We start from the raw sequence: 17585 nt of genomic DNA, 5'->3' as shown, positions 1-17585 counted from the left end.
TTACCTTGTTCTGCTTAAAATAAATGTTTCCTCACTGATTCTATTTGTGATGTTCCAGATATATATGTGTTATCACACATCATACAAGTGGCATATTCGCCTTAGAACAGAGTTTCAGGAGTTAATGGTTGTCTTCCATTGCTACATATTAAGCATCTAGTGTGTAGCAGGCATTGTGGTGGATGCTGAGGATAGGCTACAGACAAGGCACAGGTCTGCAATTGAAAGCTTACGGTGGGATCATTAAAAACAAAATCCCTTTCAGTTGTTAAAACTGTATAGTCGAGTCCTAACAATGGGTGTTAAGGCAGAGAAAGGATGTCTCTGGAGTCTAAAATGGTGAATAATCTTAAAGAAACAGAGAGCCACCACTACTTAAATATATACAGCTTATATGCTTGTTTTTCTTGAATATTTATTTTTTGTGTATGTGATTGTTATGTACTTCTGATTGACTTAGCTGTTTGGGATGATCCGTTCCTTAGTATACTATGAGTCAAAATTTCCTTGTGTCAGGCCGTCCGCAGATAGGCCCTTTCCCTTTGAGAGATGGTATAGCATTAGTGGCTATGGGAAGACTTAGAGTGTAAATCATTCTCTAGCTCTGGAGCTTTAGGCAAGTTGCTTAAAAGTCAAAGCCTCAATTTTATCATCCTTAAAATAGGTATAATATTACTTCTACTATAGAATTAAATGTGAAACAATATATAAAATGCTTGGTAGAGAGTATTCTGATATCTAATAATCTATTAATTAGTAGCTGCCATTTTTTTTACTGTTGTGTTTCCAAATATAGGCTGGTAAATGTTTCAACCAAGCAGTCAAGCAATCAGCAAGTATTGATCGACTACTGATGGTCCTTCTAATAATGTGTTACTTAGTTAAGGGCCAGGGAACTGGGAGTAAGAATTACTGAAGAACCATGATGATTGGAAATTTAGAACCAGACTGTTCTAAGTGTTGAATCTCACTGTTCCAAGTGTTGAATCACTTGGACAGATGGTCCTCACAGGCGGGACCCATGGGAAAGAGCTGGCAGTTCTAGCAGAAAGTGATACTGAGGGCATGTGTATTAAGCAAACCAAAGAGGTAGGCAGTTTTATATGTGTGTTGGCTATTTGAGGACAGGAACGAAATCTTGGTTGTTTTTCCATCCCTAAGACCAGACACAGAGCCTGACACACATAGGCAATGTATAAGTGAATTGTGGGTAAAGAGGTATGTGTCTATATACATACACGTACATACATGCATATATATGTATATATATGTAGATAAAGAAATATGGATAGCTTATGGATATATATACATTCTCTCTCTCTCTCTCTCTCTCTCTATTTTTATATATATACAAGCACACACAAAATGTGTGTGTGTGTTGGCCAGACTGGGGGAAATAAAAACAAGAAAACAAGACAAAAATACGTTTTCAGTGGAAAAAAGCCCTATGGCTTGTAGCCCAAAGATTACTATTTAAGCACTGCAATGAACTTGATAAATGGGGCCTTATGGATCGAAGGGGTTTCTAATGTGACCTTGTTATAATCAAAAGAGCAGCCTTTCTTGCTTACTTACCAAAGTGGTATTCTTGCATGTCCATCCCCAACATAAATACATGAAGCTACTACTTATGCCGTTAATGCATACTCCCTCTTTTTTTTTTAAACGTCTTGCTACTATTTTGACTGTGTACTTTGATTTAGGTTTTTATGTCTTCTCCTGTTGCCACTTGGTAAGCTAAGACATGTTAAAACTGCATGAAAGTACAAATAAAGCATTAGCACCAGCAGTCTTAATCAGGGGTAGAAGATTGCTGTTAGGATATATGTACAAAATAACTAACTTGAGCATATTTTCCTCATGTATTCAATGATGATATGTGGTAATAAAATACATTTTTTCCAACATCTGACTTTGCTTTAACATCAAATGTTATTTTTCAATTTTACATGACAAAGAGAACAAGTATTATGCAACCCATAGAATTTTTACGTATGCATTTCAGACTTTATTATGAGCTTCTTACCAGGGAAATGCTCTCGTGAAATGTTATAGATAGAATTTTCTTTCATCTATAGTATCATTAAAATTTATTATTCCTTTTCCTTAAAATTTTAGAGGAAAATACTTGATTTCTTCCTTTGTTCTAAAACGGTCTTAATATTAATCTTTTTATTCTTCTGGCATTTACCCGGAAAATCATGATACTGTTTATTCTATCAGAAAAATATTTTTATTGGTTTCACTGGAATCTGTAAATCCCCAAAGAGTTAATGTATAATTAAATAAATTTTGCTCAGCAAGTCAGCATCAAAGTTTAGATAGTGAAGGTTTTAAATGTCTTACCTATACAGACCTGTATCTGATCTAATTTTTTTAAAGTTTTTTATTAAAATAGAGATGAGTTTATTAATGATACTGGTCATCTCTGTAGAGCTTTCCAAGTAATTCTGTAGCAAAAGGGAGGAGAATGGCAACAGATGTTAGCTCAGGTGCCAATCTTAAAAAAAAAAAATGAAGTTTATTTGCCACCCATTATTTCATCTGGTGAATGTAGCATTCTTTAATTGTTGATTACATTATCTGTGTCTTCTTTTTTTTCTATTTGAAATTTATAGATCAAGTAATTTATATCCTGTATGATCTAGTGCTTTCTACATTTGGAGCTTTCATTTGTATTTGCTACTGTTTTAGTTCTAAGCAGAATTATGAGAATAGGCTTCTTACTGCTAGATACCCCAAAATTTCCTCTGGAGGAAGCCAGAGATATCTACTTCTCTCATTTTACTTTTCTCCTTTAATCCACCCATAATCTCAATCGCGCATGGAACTTCCTCTGTTAAAGGAGATGGTGTCATATGGGTACACACACCTTGTAGTTATAGCCAGCCATGGCAGTGTTGGAAGATTCTTCAGTAATTTCTGTTTTTCTGCCACACAAAAATCTACGTGCCAGCTTTTGTTTTTAGCAAGCATTGTCTCAGAGTTTAGGAGGTAGCCCTGGACTGCTATGTCAGAGGTGGCGTTTCCTAAAATATTTGGCGTCAGTGTAATTCTGAAGTGTAAAGGACCTTAAACAACATCAGCTCTGAACACCATCTTTTATAGATGAGGTAATTCTGGGCCAAAGAGTTAACTGACTTGCCTAAGAGCTCCCAGCAGCCCATTGGTAGAAATGGACTAGAACTCAGGCTTACCAATCCTGTTTTTTCCATTGTGTCAGAATCTATAAGAACCATTGCTGGCTAGTATATAGATTATGTAGGTTATCTGGGATGCTTAGCTATCTCATATAATACTTGCTTATTTCCATAATTATATTTAATTCTCCTTCAAAGGACCTTATTTTCTATTATTAGTTCTTTCAGGAGATGAGAATAACTGTGATGAAACAATTAGGAGACGTCTTAAGACCACAAATTGTGAGACATCTAAGGCTATAGCAGTTCTTAGGAAATTAAATGTTGAAAAGATCAGGATTCATAGAAATGGATTTTTGTTTCTTCCCATGAAGTGCTTTATTTAAATCGTTTGTGAAGTGACACTTTGCAACATATTTAAAGCTGTGGCTGTGTTGGATAAAAACGCTTAGGAAATGATTTTCTTATACAAAATGTGAATGTTTAAAAAATGGTAATTGTAATTTTCATTTGCAAGTGTAATCATGATGCCCATTTTTACAGATGGTGGAAACTGAGGTTGATAGTATTGTGTAGTGGCTTGCCTAACATTGCATAGCTTGTGGTGGAAACAGGATATGAGCACAAATTCCTTGTATTTTTCCCATTTATTTACTGCCAGTAAAATGACTCACATTTGTGTCTTTTCATTGAACTTTTAGTGTCGAATTTAAATTTAGGGTTATTATATTCAACAGATTACCATATACTCTTATTTTTTTAGTCTGACACAAATTTCGGAATAGGCGTCATCACTAATTTTGTTAAAAAATCTAATTAAAACCTGATATTTCCCCATAAAAGATATCTATGACAGGAAAAAATGAATCAGCGTTGTTTAATTTTGTGTTTTGGTTCTAATTTGACCATCTGTTTAGAATTGCTATTTTCCATGATGTGGAAAAATATATATGATTGTCAGATGTCTATAAAGTGTTCACTGCTTTGTGAAATCACAGTTCCATATTTTTAGTAAGAACTCTGTGATAGTAGCAGACAGAATTCTTTGAATTCAATTGTTTTTTTCTAGAAGAACAAGAAAGAAATAGAAGCAAATGAACTGTTGACTTCTCACATTGACTTTGTTTACACTTTAGGCCATTTTTAGGCAGACTATGCTCTTTCTTTGGTGCTTCACCTATTTTAAATTATGTGAGAAAAATAAAGCTGTAGCTACTACAGATTAATTTGGAGGCAAATTTAAACCAGATACTCTAAGTAAACACTAACTGGGATGTTACGAGTAATTTCCTGTCAGATTTCTGTCAAGCTAGAGAACAACAACGATGAAAATAATAAAATGGTCAAATTAATGGTCAAATTATAAATTTTGCATTTGTCATTTATAAAGAGCTTTTAATTGAATCACTTATAAAGTTCAGAGTAGTCCTTGATTTTTACGTAGAATTGGCTGAACATCAGACGGCTCACCATGTATAAAGCAAACACTATGCCAGATGTTAAGACTCAAGTTTAGCATGCAAAGGTGAAGTGATTATACAATGCAGGGGAGGGCAGTTATACACAGAACTGTGGCAGAGGGCAGGGCAAGAAATAAAGGCGTATAGAAGTACATTTGGTCTCTGCTTTTCAAAATGGAATACAGGTGTGGAGAAGCCAGTTTCAAACTCTGTTTCGTTGGCAGTGACTTCTCTACCAAGCATTTACAATCAGAGGTTGATCTTAAATGAATTTAAGGAGGGAAGTCAAAGTTTGCATCTTTACGGCCCCTGATTTGGACTTGATTGAGAGCCCTGCCATTTAGTCCTTAACTCACTGAGTGTTTGTTAACTCCAGGGGCTTGAGAGGAAAGTAGACCCTTTCCTTTAAAATCCTGTCCTATGAGTCTGATTTCATTTACTTTTGAAATTGTGAGTGATACCCTTAGTGTAGGAATTAGGCTAAATCATAGTGCCTACAATTGGTTGTAGTGTGGAAAGCCACAGGGAATAGCCCACATGAAGTGTTCTATATTATGTCTGTTTCAGTGCTGTAACTTGCAGTTAAGCAGTCCTAGTTGCTTTGGTAGACCGGAAAAAGAAACAAAAAATGAATATCCAGGTTTGTTTTCATTGAGTTGTTCTTTCATCACCATTTAAAATGTTTATTGACTCAATCTATTTTGTCGTTTTATGTGGAGCAAGCAATATTGTGTAAATTTTAGGAAAAAACAACAACTAGGAGGTGCTTATTGCATACATGAGTTATATTATTTAGAGATTTATTTTTAAACCTTTTTTTCATATTCTTTCATAAGAATAAATGCGTGCTTAAGCATCCTTTAAGAAAAAAAGAGGAGAAGAAGAAATCCTGATGGTTTTAAAAGACAATGTAAGCTTATAAACATTTCTCTGGAGATGAATGATAAATTTTCTTTTTGAAAATTAAACGATGTTCGTTCCAAATGCATAATCTGAAACTCTATTTGTTTGTTCCCTTGTCCATATTTTGTTTCAGAAGTAGAAATGCACCAAAGTGGCTGATTTTAAATAACTAATGTTATTTCTGTTTCCAGGCATTTGACTTAAGAGAAATATGTAATAATTACAAAATGGTCCTAAAACTTAATGAATGCATAAAATACCCTTTAGAGGTATTTTTGTTTCCAGCTTTGAATATTAATTTCTAGAAATGTGTCCAATACATATCCTAACACCTTTTTGATTATGCTGCCAATGGTCTTTGTATTGCTCAATATTCTCCTAGAAAAAGATACTAAAAAGCCTGAGGCAAGAATAATTTCCTTAAATGAGCTTAGAAGTTTAAATATGAATTTACATTTTTTGGTTTCCGCCTTGTGGATAACTTTCCTCAGCCTGCCTAAGACCAGGCTATGGATTGGAAAGTCTTCCACACCCAAGTTTTAACGTGCATCAAATCATGTATCCAGTGTTCTAATTTTGCCATTTTTTCTATTCTACTGTTTTACTAAAACTCTCAGTTCTTGCTCTTAACATGCTAATTAATTGTAGCTTCTTCCCCTCCTTTGAAGGAACTAGTATAAAGCATCTTCTTACAGAGGAGAAAGAAGGGTATATCTAACTCACAAAATGCTCACATTTTTATTTTAGGAAACCAATCTTCTAGTAGGAATTGCAATGTTCGTTTGCTTACTAAATACAAATAAAGAACCATCACATTCTCTCACACACGGACCCATACTTAATTCATCAGCAGATCTTGTTGGTTCTGTCCTCAAAATTTATTCTGCATCTGATTACTTCTTACCACTGGCAATACTTACTTTTGTGTTATCAACTTTCCTTGATGGTTACAATAACCTGTTACTGACAAGATGATTGCCCTCAATGAGTTTGCTAATTAATTTATTGCAGAAACAAACTTACTGAAACACGAGAAGTTGAGTTCAGAGATTCTGGAGGTTTTTTTTCATTGTATAGTTGGGGTCTACTATGCTTGGCACACAGAGAATACACTCAGAAAAATCCTGTGGAATGAATGGAACATAAAAGGGAATTTATGTTCCAGAAAGATTTATCAGTTGACTGCTGTATGAGATACTCTACTCATGCTGGGATATTTAAACGAAGAAGACTAAGATCTTTGCCCTAGAGGAACTCACAGACTGGGGAGGAGACAGATGTAAAAGACACTCATAATAGTAAGTGCTAGAGCAGAAGCTTGTGTAAAGAGCTGTGGGAGCATAGTGAAGGGGCACCTAGTGCTCCTAAGAGGTCAGGTTCTCTGTTTTTGTTATAATATCTATGTGGGTGAGGAAGGAGGTGCATGTTATTGGACTTGTATAACAAGTAAAAAATTTAGATGAGGGGCTGGCCCCGTGGCCGAGTGGTTAAGTTCATGCGCTCCGCTGCAGGTGGCCCAGTGTTTCCATTGGTTCGAATCCTGGGTGCAGACATGGCACTGCTCATCAAACCACGCTGAGGCAGCATCCCACATGCCACAACTAGAAGGACCCACAACAAAGAATATACAACTATGTACCAGGGGACTTTGGGGAGAAAAAGGAAAAAATAAAAAATTTTAAAAAAATTTAGTTGATGATCTTCCATTGTCCTCTTTATTCCTGAATAGTGTTGGGTTCACAGATGGCAAAGGATATACATAGGTTGAATCCATGGAGACTTTTGCAAACTGCTCTGATCTATTGATTTGAGAATTGTTGTTGCTTTGCTTTGTTTTTTGTTTATTTTTTGTTATCAGTCTAAGTGTTTAATATATAGCCATACTTTGAGTTTAAGAAGTTCACCATCATATAAGGTCTTCTATTTTTAAGAAATAAATTTGAAAAAAGGAGTTATGGTGTAACCAGCACTTAATGTCTTATGTATTTATTTATTGGCTGTTTTAAAAGACAGTTTGAACTGCAGTGGGGTAATTTTTTAGATCAAACTCTTTTCAGATTTCCTGGAACATCCATAGCAGATCCTTCTCTTTTAGTCGTGCTGCATTTTCTGCCTTGGTTGGCATTTCATCTTGTATCTTAACTTCCTTGCAGCTGGGTCAACTCTGTTGGTGTAAGTAATGTGAGCCTTCTTTAGGGAGTCAGATAAATGGCTTCCAGGCAGATCCAATTTTTGTTCAGGATGGTTTCATAATTTGCCTTGTAATGCTGGTGTCCTGGATTTAAGGCCTAGGCATAACAGTTATGTTGAGTTACAGAAATATTCCTTCTCAAAACATTTTAGGTGATGTGTGCAAGTCTGTAGTTTCAACAAGCCATGCTTCCAATAACTTTGAATTACATTGTGTTAATTTTAATTTCAGCCTTTAATATTATTTGATCTCTCTCTACCTCTTATCCTATCTTTCTCCCACCCCCTGCTGAAGTATTAAAGATGGCCTTGGGGCTGAAATGTTGTCACACGTGCTTATTCAAGTTAGTTTTCAATAAGGCAAAAACTATAACTTTTCAATTAATGATTTGTTTAGTTGTGTGTGTTTGTGCTTTATTTACCATAATGTTCCTGTTAGGGTGTGTGAAGAACTGTTTTCATTTCATGGAAAGACCACATTGGAAATAAAGTGGCTTTTCTGGAACTCTTAAGACATTGAAGGAATCTCGTAAGTTTTTACCAAGGAGATAACATTTTGGACATGCTCTAGTTTTATTGAAGTTGTTCTATTTCTATTAAGATTGTATCTCCTTATAATTTTTTGAAATTTTTATTTATTTATTTTTTTAAAGATTGGCACCTGAGCTAACAACTGTTGCCAATCTTTTTTTTTTCCTTTGCTTTTTCTCCCCCAGATCTCCCCAGTACATAGTTGTATATTTTAGTTGTGGGTCCTTCTAGTTGTGGAATGTGGAACGCCACCTCAGCATGGCCTGACGAGCGGTGCCATGTCTGCACCCAGGATCCGAAACAGTGAAACCCTGGGCCATGAAAGCGGAGCCCGCAAACTCAACCACTTGGCCACGGGGCCGGCCTCTCCTTATAATTTTTACAGCCTTTGGGAGAGTGAATGTTCTGAGTTGTAAAGAGTGTGCTGAAACACAAATATATAATCAGAGGAGCATTTCGTATCCTTTGAATTACAGGTCCATTGATCAAGCCAGTAAATAGCGTGTGTGTGTGTGCGTGCATGTGTGTATGATGAAATTATTAGCAGTATTATTTTTTAATTTCCTTTAGACCCATATGTCAACAATATAAGCCTTTCCTGTTCTGAAATGGAAGCTTCATAAAACCTTTGCTGTATTAACAGTGGAATCATACCTTGCTTAGTGTGTTATTGTCTACTTTATGTGCACACAGGGTACATGTGCAGTGTAGCTGGATAAGCCCTAAAAGTTTAGGTTATTGTGCGTCCTTGATGGATTTTTTTCCTTTTTTTGTGATCTTTTCTGAATTTGCCAGTATATCATATATTTTCATTTGTAATGATAAGGCTCATTCAGAAATAATTTTTTGAGTTATTCTTCCCACTTTAAGACTACATTAGTCCCCACATAACCTGCTGACAACTTTCTGAGTTTTTCACATTGGTTTTCTAAAGTGCAATTTTAACAATTCGACCTTTGCAGCATTTCAATAGAGAGCACTAGTCAGGGAGTCAGGGGACTTAGGTTACAGGGTGTAGGCTCTTTGACTTTAGTCAACTTACTTAGTCTGTCTGAACTTTGATTTCCTCATTTGTAAAATTAAAGGTTGGGTTTGTTCTCTAAGCTTCTTTCTCAAACTCAGCCACGGTCTAGGATCTCTCTCTTCTTGGATCACATAGACTGCTATAGTTAGCTTCATCTGTATCTATCCCACCTCACCCCTGCAAAGAAGCTCCTTATATTCCCAAGACCCAGGGATCTGTGTCCATTCACACTGAAACATTGAAGCTGGACTGTGTCTTTCATATTCCTAAACGATCTCTAAAATACCTTGTCTCGTCTCTGGGTCTCTAGAAATGTGGTAGCTTTTTGTTAATCTTGTTGTAGAATTACTGTTCCCTCCGAATTCGCTTGAAGACCAGGGACTAGACATAATAGTGCCTAAATCTTATCATCTGCCCTTATTAATCTGTATACCCCAAATCAGACAGGATAATTGGGTTAATGTCAGCCGGTTTCTCACTCCTCCCGCAGAATTAGCTGTGCTTGTCCATTGGTAGATGTGAAACTGGGAGAAAGAGCTAATTCATTGGGTGCCACAAGTAGTATTCAAATAGATATTCGCAAGCCTGAAGAACGGGACTAAACAAAAGTGATGACATTTCATGGAGATTTTTGTTGGCCCTATAAGGGCAGGAGCCTTATCTGTCTTCTTCACTCTATCCCTTGTACCCAAAAGAATGTCTGGCCATAGTACGTCTTCCATAAAAGTTTGTTGAATGGGTGAATAAATCAAATTACAGTTACTTAAGTACAGAATGGAAGAGTTTACTTATCTCTTACATTTAGGGTCTTGGAGCACAGGCAGAGGATGGAGAAGCGGTATGATGCAGTGTCTGAAACTTAGTTAAATAAAAGAACGTGGATCTTTATCTGGAACATTAGAAGACTTATTAATGGGGGAGGATTCATTTATTTACTTCAGTTCTTAAGTATAGAACTTAAACTAATGGAGAGATTTTACAGTTTTGTCGAGTACTCTGTTCCTTGAAACTTGAGCTGGTCTTATAGTGGTTGGATGACCATCTGTCAGAAATGTCAAAGAAGAGATTCCTGAAAGAACAGCTAGTTGAATCCACTGATCTTGAAGGTCCCTGTGAGTTCATAGTTCTGTGAGTTTTACTTCAAAGGGAGATTGGATATGGCATGCTAACTGTCTCACAGAGGATAGTGAAGTGGGTCATGAAATTTTCAGTCTTTGCTAAAGATACTGAACTTATAGAGCCTTTTCTGACAGTATCAACATTCTTAAGAGTATCAAAATGTGGAAATAGTTTTGTCTTCTTATTAATAAGAGTCAACAGAGAGCAAAGAGAAGTGATGGTAAATTAAAGAAAAATGGCTGTGAGGAAAATAAGAAGAGAAAAATCAAATAGAGCATCATTGTGAATTGCCTGGATTTAGAATAGGAACAGTGTCCCTAAATACGTCAGTAACCCCTAAACAAGATAGATAAGGCTCCTGCATTCATAGGGCCAACAAATACTGACATCACCCCAGCGAGAACACTGCGGCATCTGGAGGCGTGTGTGTGTATAGAGGGAACCTCCTAGCATGCCTCGGTAGCCTCTGAGTGTAGTGATCTTCACGGTAATTGATGAAATGATCTTTGCGGTGTTGAATTTGAGCCTTCAAAAAATGTTTAAATCACTTATTGAGCAAAGTTGGGGAGTTTAAAGATGATTATAAACATGTTTTGTGGTCTTCTGAAATTCACAGTTTATTGAGGGAGACAGGTGTCAAAACAAATAATTATATTACAGCTTGATGCATTTTTTAAACTCTGATATAAATAATATGCTGTGGGAACATTCAGTGTTGGGAGATCAGGAAAGAAAGGAGAATGGGTTTGAAGGATAAACTTTGAAGGATAAGATGTATAGGTGCAGGTACATAACAACAGTCCAGGGGAAGTGTCCTCACCTGGGGACTTGACTGTAAGATTGCTTTCTAGTAAGTAAACTATAAAATCATCGAATATTGTTCAGAGCCAAGTGTTAATTTTTCAGAAAGGCACCTAGATGAGAACAAGACTTAGTGAAGATATCAATATATCTAAAGAGATGTTGAATCAACCAGAAGGGAGATTTTGGGCAGAAACTGAATGTGGACAAAGGAGAAAGTTAGGGAGATGTGTTTCGCTAGTCTCCATCTAGACACTATCCAAGAGAATGGAGTGCTCTGGTTATTGTGGTTTGTAAATCCCTGATGTGAAGATGGACACACCAGGCTGCCATTGGCGTGATGCCATTTAAATATTGTTTTATAGAACAAACTCCCTTTGCTCCAATTTCCTGTTCATTAAGCAGCGTTCTGATTATAATTTGCCTTCCCATCTAGATTGATCCAGAGGGAGAAAACGCACAGGTTATGCTGACACGAGCATTCTGATCCATATGGCAGTTATGATTTTCATTGTGAACTAATATAGTTAATTGAGTGGCATTCTAGTTTGTACAGTAGTCTTAATGTGAGCTTAATGTTACTCTACTGCTGAAGGATGGCTCCGCTCAGAGTACCAAAAAGAAAAGAAAATCCAGTTCCTGTATTTACAAAGCTGAGATCCAGACCAGAATGATGTGCTCATCAAGATAAATCCTGTCTCTTTGCTACCAGCTCCATTTTAGAAATAGGGCAACTTTAGGCAGAGTTCTATACATCACATTTGGTCAGAGGAGACACATGTCGGCATATTTGAGAAACTGCAAGTAGTTAAAGTATGAGAGAATGGAAAGGAGGGAGATGAGGCTGGAGAGACGGGCAGAAGACAGGTTGTGAAAGGACTTTGTTCTTTGGGGCAGAGAGTGTTTCATTCATTTTTTAAAGTAAGTTAAAAGGAAATACATGTGATTATTCTGCTAACATACTATTCTACCTTCATGATTAATTCTCATTGAGCAGACCTCTTTGTTATTTTAAATTCAAGCTGGGTTTGTTGACCACATAAGCTTCCTGTTTGTGTTGTATTTACTGGGTGGGTAAAGATGATTGGGCTACTATGTGATGACTGGAGGGCAAGACTGGACAGCCATCGTGACTTTTTTGGTCCACTCTTTATACTTACAATTCTAGTGAGTCTGTTATTTTCCTCCGTGCCTTGTGCAATACCACTTGAATTTCTCTGGTAATGAAATCGGTTAATCATAGTGATTAAGAATTGTTTTGCCTTGGGGCTGACCTTGAGGCATGGTGGTTAAGTTTGTGTGCTCTGCTTTAGCAGCCTGGGGTTCATGGGTTCAGATCCTGGGTACAGACCTGCACACTGCTCATCAAGCCATGCTGTGGCAGCATCTCACATATAAAGTAGAGGAAGATTTGCATGGATGTTAGCTCAGGGACAATCTTCCTCAAGCAAAAAAAGGGAGGTTGGCAACAGATGTTAGCTTAGGACCAATCTTGCTCACCAAAAAAAATAAGAAAACAAAGAAAAGAAAAAGAATTGTTTGTCTAAAGGGGGCCCCCAAGTCCTTCTAATCTGTTAAATAATCTCTTAAAGGGTTCCTTATAAACCCATTTTCATTAAATATATTTGCTTACTTGAACAGTACCTCCATCTTGCGTTTATCAAATTTTCATGACTCAGAGCATTTCTGTAGTATGACTCCATTTGAAAGCTTAGACTTTAAAAACTATGTTTTGATGAGATAAAGGTAGTAACACATTTTTTTCTGAAATAAACTAACACTATCTTATTTGACATTTACATTTTCTAGTGTTTTGCTAATACTTGTTGAAAGCTCAAAGTCAGTTTGTGGCATCAGCTTTTACTCTCTAATCCATGAATGGCATTATGTTATTAAAATGGTGAAAGAGGTTTTTTTCAACTCCTTTTTCTCTTTTGGTTATAGAATTACTATAACTTTCTTTGCCATGTATCCACTCACCAGTTCCCTCCATGCCTTAACTTGAGAAATCTCTATAACTTGACCTCAGTTAATGAGTAGGCAGACTGTTTTGTTTAGTAAAGTGAAGGGATCGCAGAGGCAGGTCTGTTTTCTACTACACTTCTTTGAGTTGGTTGTACAGATATTGCAGGTGTTTCTTGCTTCCACTTAATAATTCTGTTTTTATTTCTTATCAATGCTTTAGGAAAAACAGATAAGCAATGAAGAAGAGCACTTAAGGAGGATGGAAGAGGCTAGATTGCAGCTCAAGGATCAACTTCTTTGTCTGGAGACTGAACAGGAATCCATTCTTGGTGTGATAGGAAAGGAAATTGACGCTGCTTGTAAAACCTTCTCCAGGGACTCGATGGAGAAATTGAAAGTAAGTATGAGTTCCCATTGTGCCTTTCAGTTAGTCTCCTAATATATAATTATAGTAAGATTTTAATACGTGGTTACATGGTAGTCACATTTGTATTCCGGAAGATTTTATGAAACAAAATAATGTCTTGCACTTTTTAGAATGAGGTACTCTATCTATTGCACAGTCATGGTGAGAGAAGGCGTGCTGTTAGTCCATTGAATTGCCTGTCTCACTCTATAAAGAGAATGTGTTACAAGAGAGGCAGCAGTTCAGACTAAAAAATATCCTTGGAGTCAAGAGCCCTGGATTTTGAATTTTTTATTATCACAGGCCATTTTTGCTGTTGTAAGAATATTACTGGCTAATATCTGTTGAGCACTATTATATTATAGTACATATATTACAGGTACTGTGGTAAGTGTGGTGTATGCGCTCTCCCCTTACCCCTAAAACCACCCTTTCCTTTAGGTAGTCTGATTAAATTCATTTTGGACAAGAAAAAGTAAGGCTTAGAGGGCTTAAGAACTTACCCCTGGCCATATATCTAGTTAAATTCCAGAACTAGGACTTCAGACCTTGGGAGTCTAACTCTGGAGCTTACACAAGTGACCACTATGCTATTGGCCTTCCTTATTGAAACAAATTATATTTAATTTAGTTTTTCTGTCTTTAAAATGGAATATTGCTACTCGATTTATAGTTCTAGCAAAATGATAAATAAAAACAGAAGTAATCATGATGTTCTTAATTCCTTGAAGGTAAACACCTCTATTACCTCTAGGTTCCAGTACTGCTAGGTTCCATACAGAGAGCATTGCATTGCTTTCATATGGTATAACCATAGCACATTACGGTTGAGCCATCATTCACCCCTGTGTTTATTTCATTTGATGATATGACAGCACTCAAATTACAGTGTTGTGCGTAAGTGCTTTTCTTTTCTTTCTTTCTTTGTACTTTTCATCAGGAGTTTCTTCTTTTTGTTTTGTCATTTGTCTTTTTTCTCCTATAAAATGACTTTCCCTAGTCATACTGCTTTCCCTTCTTTTTCCCACTCTTCCTTCCCATCCTTTTTTTTCCACCCTCTTCTTCTCTTTCTTAAGTTGTATCTTAAAGAAAATAAAACTATAATTGTACTCTTACAGTTGAAGGTGTTTTAGGACTCAACTTTAACAGAAATATTTCCACTGATAGAATTTGGTAGAGTTGATGGAATTTTTACAATATGTATTTTTATATACATTTTTTAAAAAGCTCGATGTCAGTTTGAGAGGGCTATGAGCCAAATATGAGAAATAACTGGCTTTAGGGGACAAACTAACTTTTTCAGACCTGTTGTGGGGCCTGTTATAATGCTGGTTTATTTGTTTTTCTGTCTAATGCTGCGTTTTGAAATTTAAGACTGTGGCCGGCCCTGTGGCCGAATGGTTAAGTTCACGCGCTCCCCTTCGGCAGCCCAGTGCTTCACCGGTTCGGATCCTGGGCATGGACGTGGCAGCGCTCATCAGGCCATGCTGAGGCAGCGTCCCACATAGCACAACCAGAGGCACTCACGGCTGGAATATACAACTATGTACTGGGGGGCTTTGAGGAGAAGAAGGAAGAAACAAAAAAAAAGAAGATTGGCAACAGATTTTAGCTCAGGTGCCAATCTTTCAAAAAATAAAAATTAAAAAAAAAAGTTTTATAGAATTTAAGATTTGTCTTGTTTATGTATATTAAAAGGATGTGTAGCCTTGAAATCAACATTTCATCTAAAGGAAGACATATTAACAGTGTAATATTTATTCTATATTTAAGTATTTGTCTCAGGATGGTTTGTTTTCAATCAAGTAGAGATGTAAAAATGGAAACATTTGGATCATGCTATAAGATCTATAAACTTTGTTATGGGCAATCATAGGCTAACACATAGTGTGCAGATAACAGATTGCTTAAATATTTTATTCCTTTATGAGGTGCAAATTATCCTTCTGCCATATTCTGAAAAGCACCGTCTTCTTTAATAGGCTTTCAGAATGGAGTGATTCTGGTAATGAATCTTTACACCTCTCCCCCTAGAGAGAGACTAATTCAATCCAGTGCTGGGTGGAAAGTAAATCTAAAAGAAAGGAAATTCTATTAAGCTTTTTTTTCTTTTTAAGTATACATTTTTTTCGTTGTGGGTCTCTTTCCATTAATAACTTCTGTTGTTTTCTTCCTATAAAATTGAAAAAAATGAATACCCAAGAACATAACATTTGTTCTCACTTCGCAGTAATCACCCAAGGTGTTTGTTAAAATAAAATTGATTCTTTATAGTTCAGAGATCTATGGGAGAGTGGTGGTCCTTGTAAAATGTTTTCAAAAATGGAATAATTCCAATTATTCTTTGTTATTTGTTGATTCTTGAAATATTGCTGATGAAATTTTCAGCCATTTTATATAGAGATTGACTGTGCTATGGAATGGATTGAATAATAGATATGTAACAAATGAACCTGAGAAAAGTCTCTGGGCATATTGTATTATTGCTAATTATATTTTTCTTTTTCCAGCTACCATATATATTACTTAATCCATCTTAGTAAATGCATGTAGTGTTTAAAAACTTAAGGACAGACACTTAATAAACTACTACCATTAGGAAACAATTAGGAAAGTGTCTGAATTAAAGACACATCGTTTCATAGACCAGTCTTGTGTCCTATTTATAACTTGGCTTATTATGAAAATAAAGTAAAATAAGATATGGAAGCTGCATGTTATAGTGTGAAATATCTTACACTAAGTAGGTACTCAACTTATGTTAGCTATCATGATGGTAGTGCCTTTTTTGTAATATATTCATACATTATGTATATAGATATACCTATATGTGTGTGTGTGTGTGTGTATACAAGTATATCTATTTTCTCTTCCTTTTATCTTTTTATGACAAATGCCTGTTATAGTGCTCTTGTCATAGTGGATTTTGAAGCCTATTTATTGATGATAACATCTTGATATGCAGTTAATAGTAATAATAGTGTTTTTGTGCCAGACTGTGCTAACACTCATTTTATTTAATTTATACCTTGGCCTTATTTAATTTATACTTTGGCCACTTTATGGATGGGCAGCTTAGAGAAATTGTCATACCACTTGTAAGCAGACAAGGCTGTTCTCTTAAACACTAAACTGTATATAAATTTGTAAAGCAAATCCCAAAATATGAACATTAATTATACTCATCTCAGGTTATTTTAGACTTTAATCTCTAACACTATATCTTAGGTCACTGAAGATTTGATTGAGACTATGACAGAGGTGAATGAAAAAGAATAATAGAAACAGCGTTAATTAATGACAAATGGACATTTACAAATATTCAACACAGAAGAGGAAGAAAATACTATGAACTAGAGTGATTAAGGAAAGTTTCACTGAAAAAGCAGAGAGGGCATGAGAGTTGAGTGAGAAAAGCGGATGAGAGAAAGGTTGGATGTAAGAAAGCACGCTTGTATATGGCATGCGGTTGGCACTCATTATGCATTCATCATATGTCTAAATGAATTAGCTAATGCTATTCCTTAGAGGAATGATGTGCACACACCTTAGGAAGTTTGGAAGTATTTGAGAATAGGAATAGACATCTCTTGTAGAGGGATAGGATGTTTTTAAGCAGAAAATTTCTAGAAAGAAGTCCTGCAAAAATATCATAGGTAGCACAAGATTCAAAGAAAGTAGGAATTGAGAAAGACTTTTGTGTTTACAATTATAAAGTCAGTGACGCCCTTTGAGTACAGTTTTATCAGTAATAAGGCAGAACCAGATGCCAGGGGATTTTATAAATGAGTTGGTGTGAAGGAAATCGGGGTAGCTGGTATACACAACCTATTTGTTGCAGGATTTTGTTACCATCATGAAAAATAAAGCGGTGTTTGCATGAAGTCATGTTGATTAGTTTCTGTCAGTTCTACACAACCATTAATGAAACAAAATGGCCCTCATAGTATAAAACTAAAGGATAAATGAGACAAAGAATTAAGTTTCTGTGTAATTACATCTAACCCTTAGTGAAATACATTACATGGAACAAGACTGAGGAAAAG

The 17585-nt window shown here is 35.9% G+C and overlaps 1 protein-coding gene across 4 annotated transcripts in view; it reads left to right on the top strand.

Annotated features, from left to right (window-relative positions):
• The window catches only part of CEP128 (centrosomal protein 128), a 382281-nt gene that overhangs the window by 137861 nt on the left and 226835 nt on the right, over nt 1-17585 (top strand). For all 4 annotated transcript variants that reach the window (XM_014846721.3, XM_070514145.1, XM_070514144.1 and 1 more), the window contains one exon: nt 13354-13530. In XM_014846721.3, coding sequence (XP_014702207.3) covers nt 13354-13530 — 177 coding nt within the window. The remainder of the gene's footprint in view (nt 1-13353; nt 13531-17585) is intronic.

The sequence above is a fragment of the Equus asinus genome, chromosome 7 (assembly GCF_041296235.1).
Source record: "Equus asinus isolate D_3611 breed Donkey chromosome 7, EquAss-T2T_v2, whole genome shotgun sequence".
Taxonomy (NCBI): domain Eukaryota; kingdom Metazoa; phylum Chordata; class Mammalia; order Perissodactyla; family Equidae; genus Equus; species Equus asinus.
Note: the sequence above shows the minus strand (reverse complement) of the source record. Positions and strands in the feature narration are given on the sequence as shown.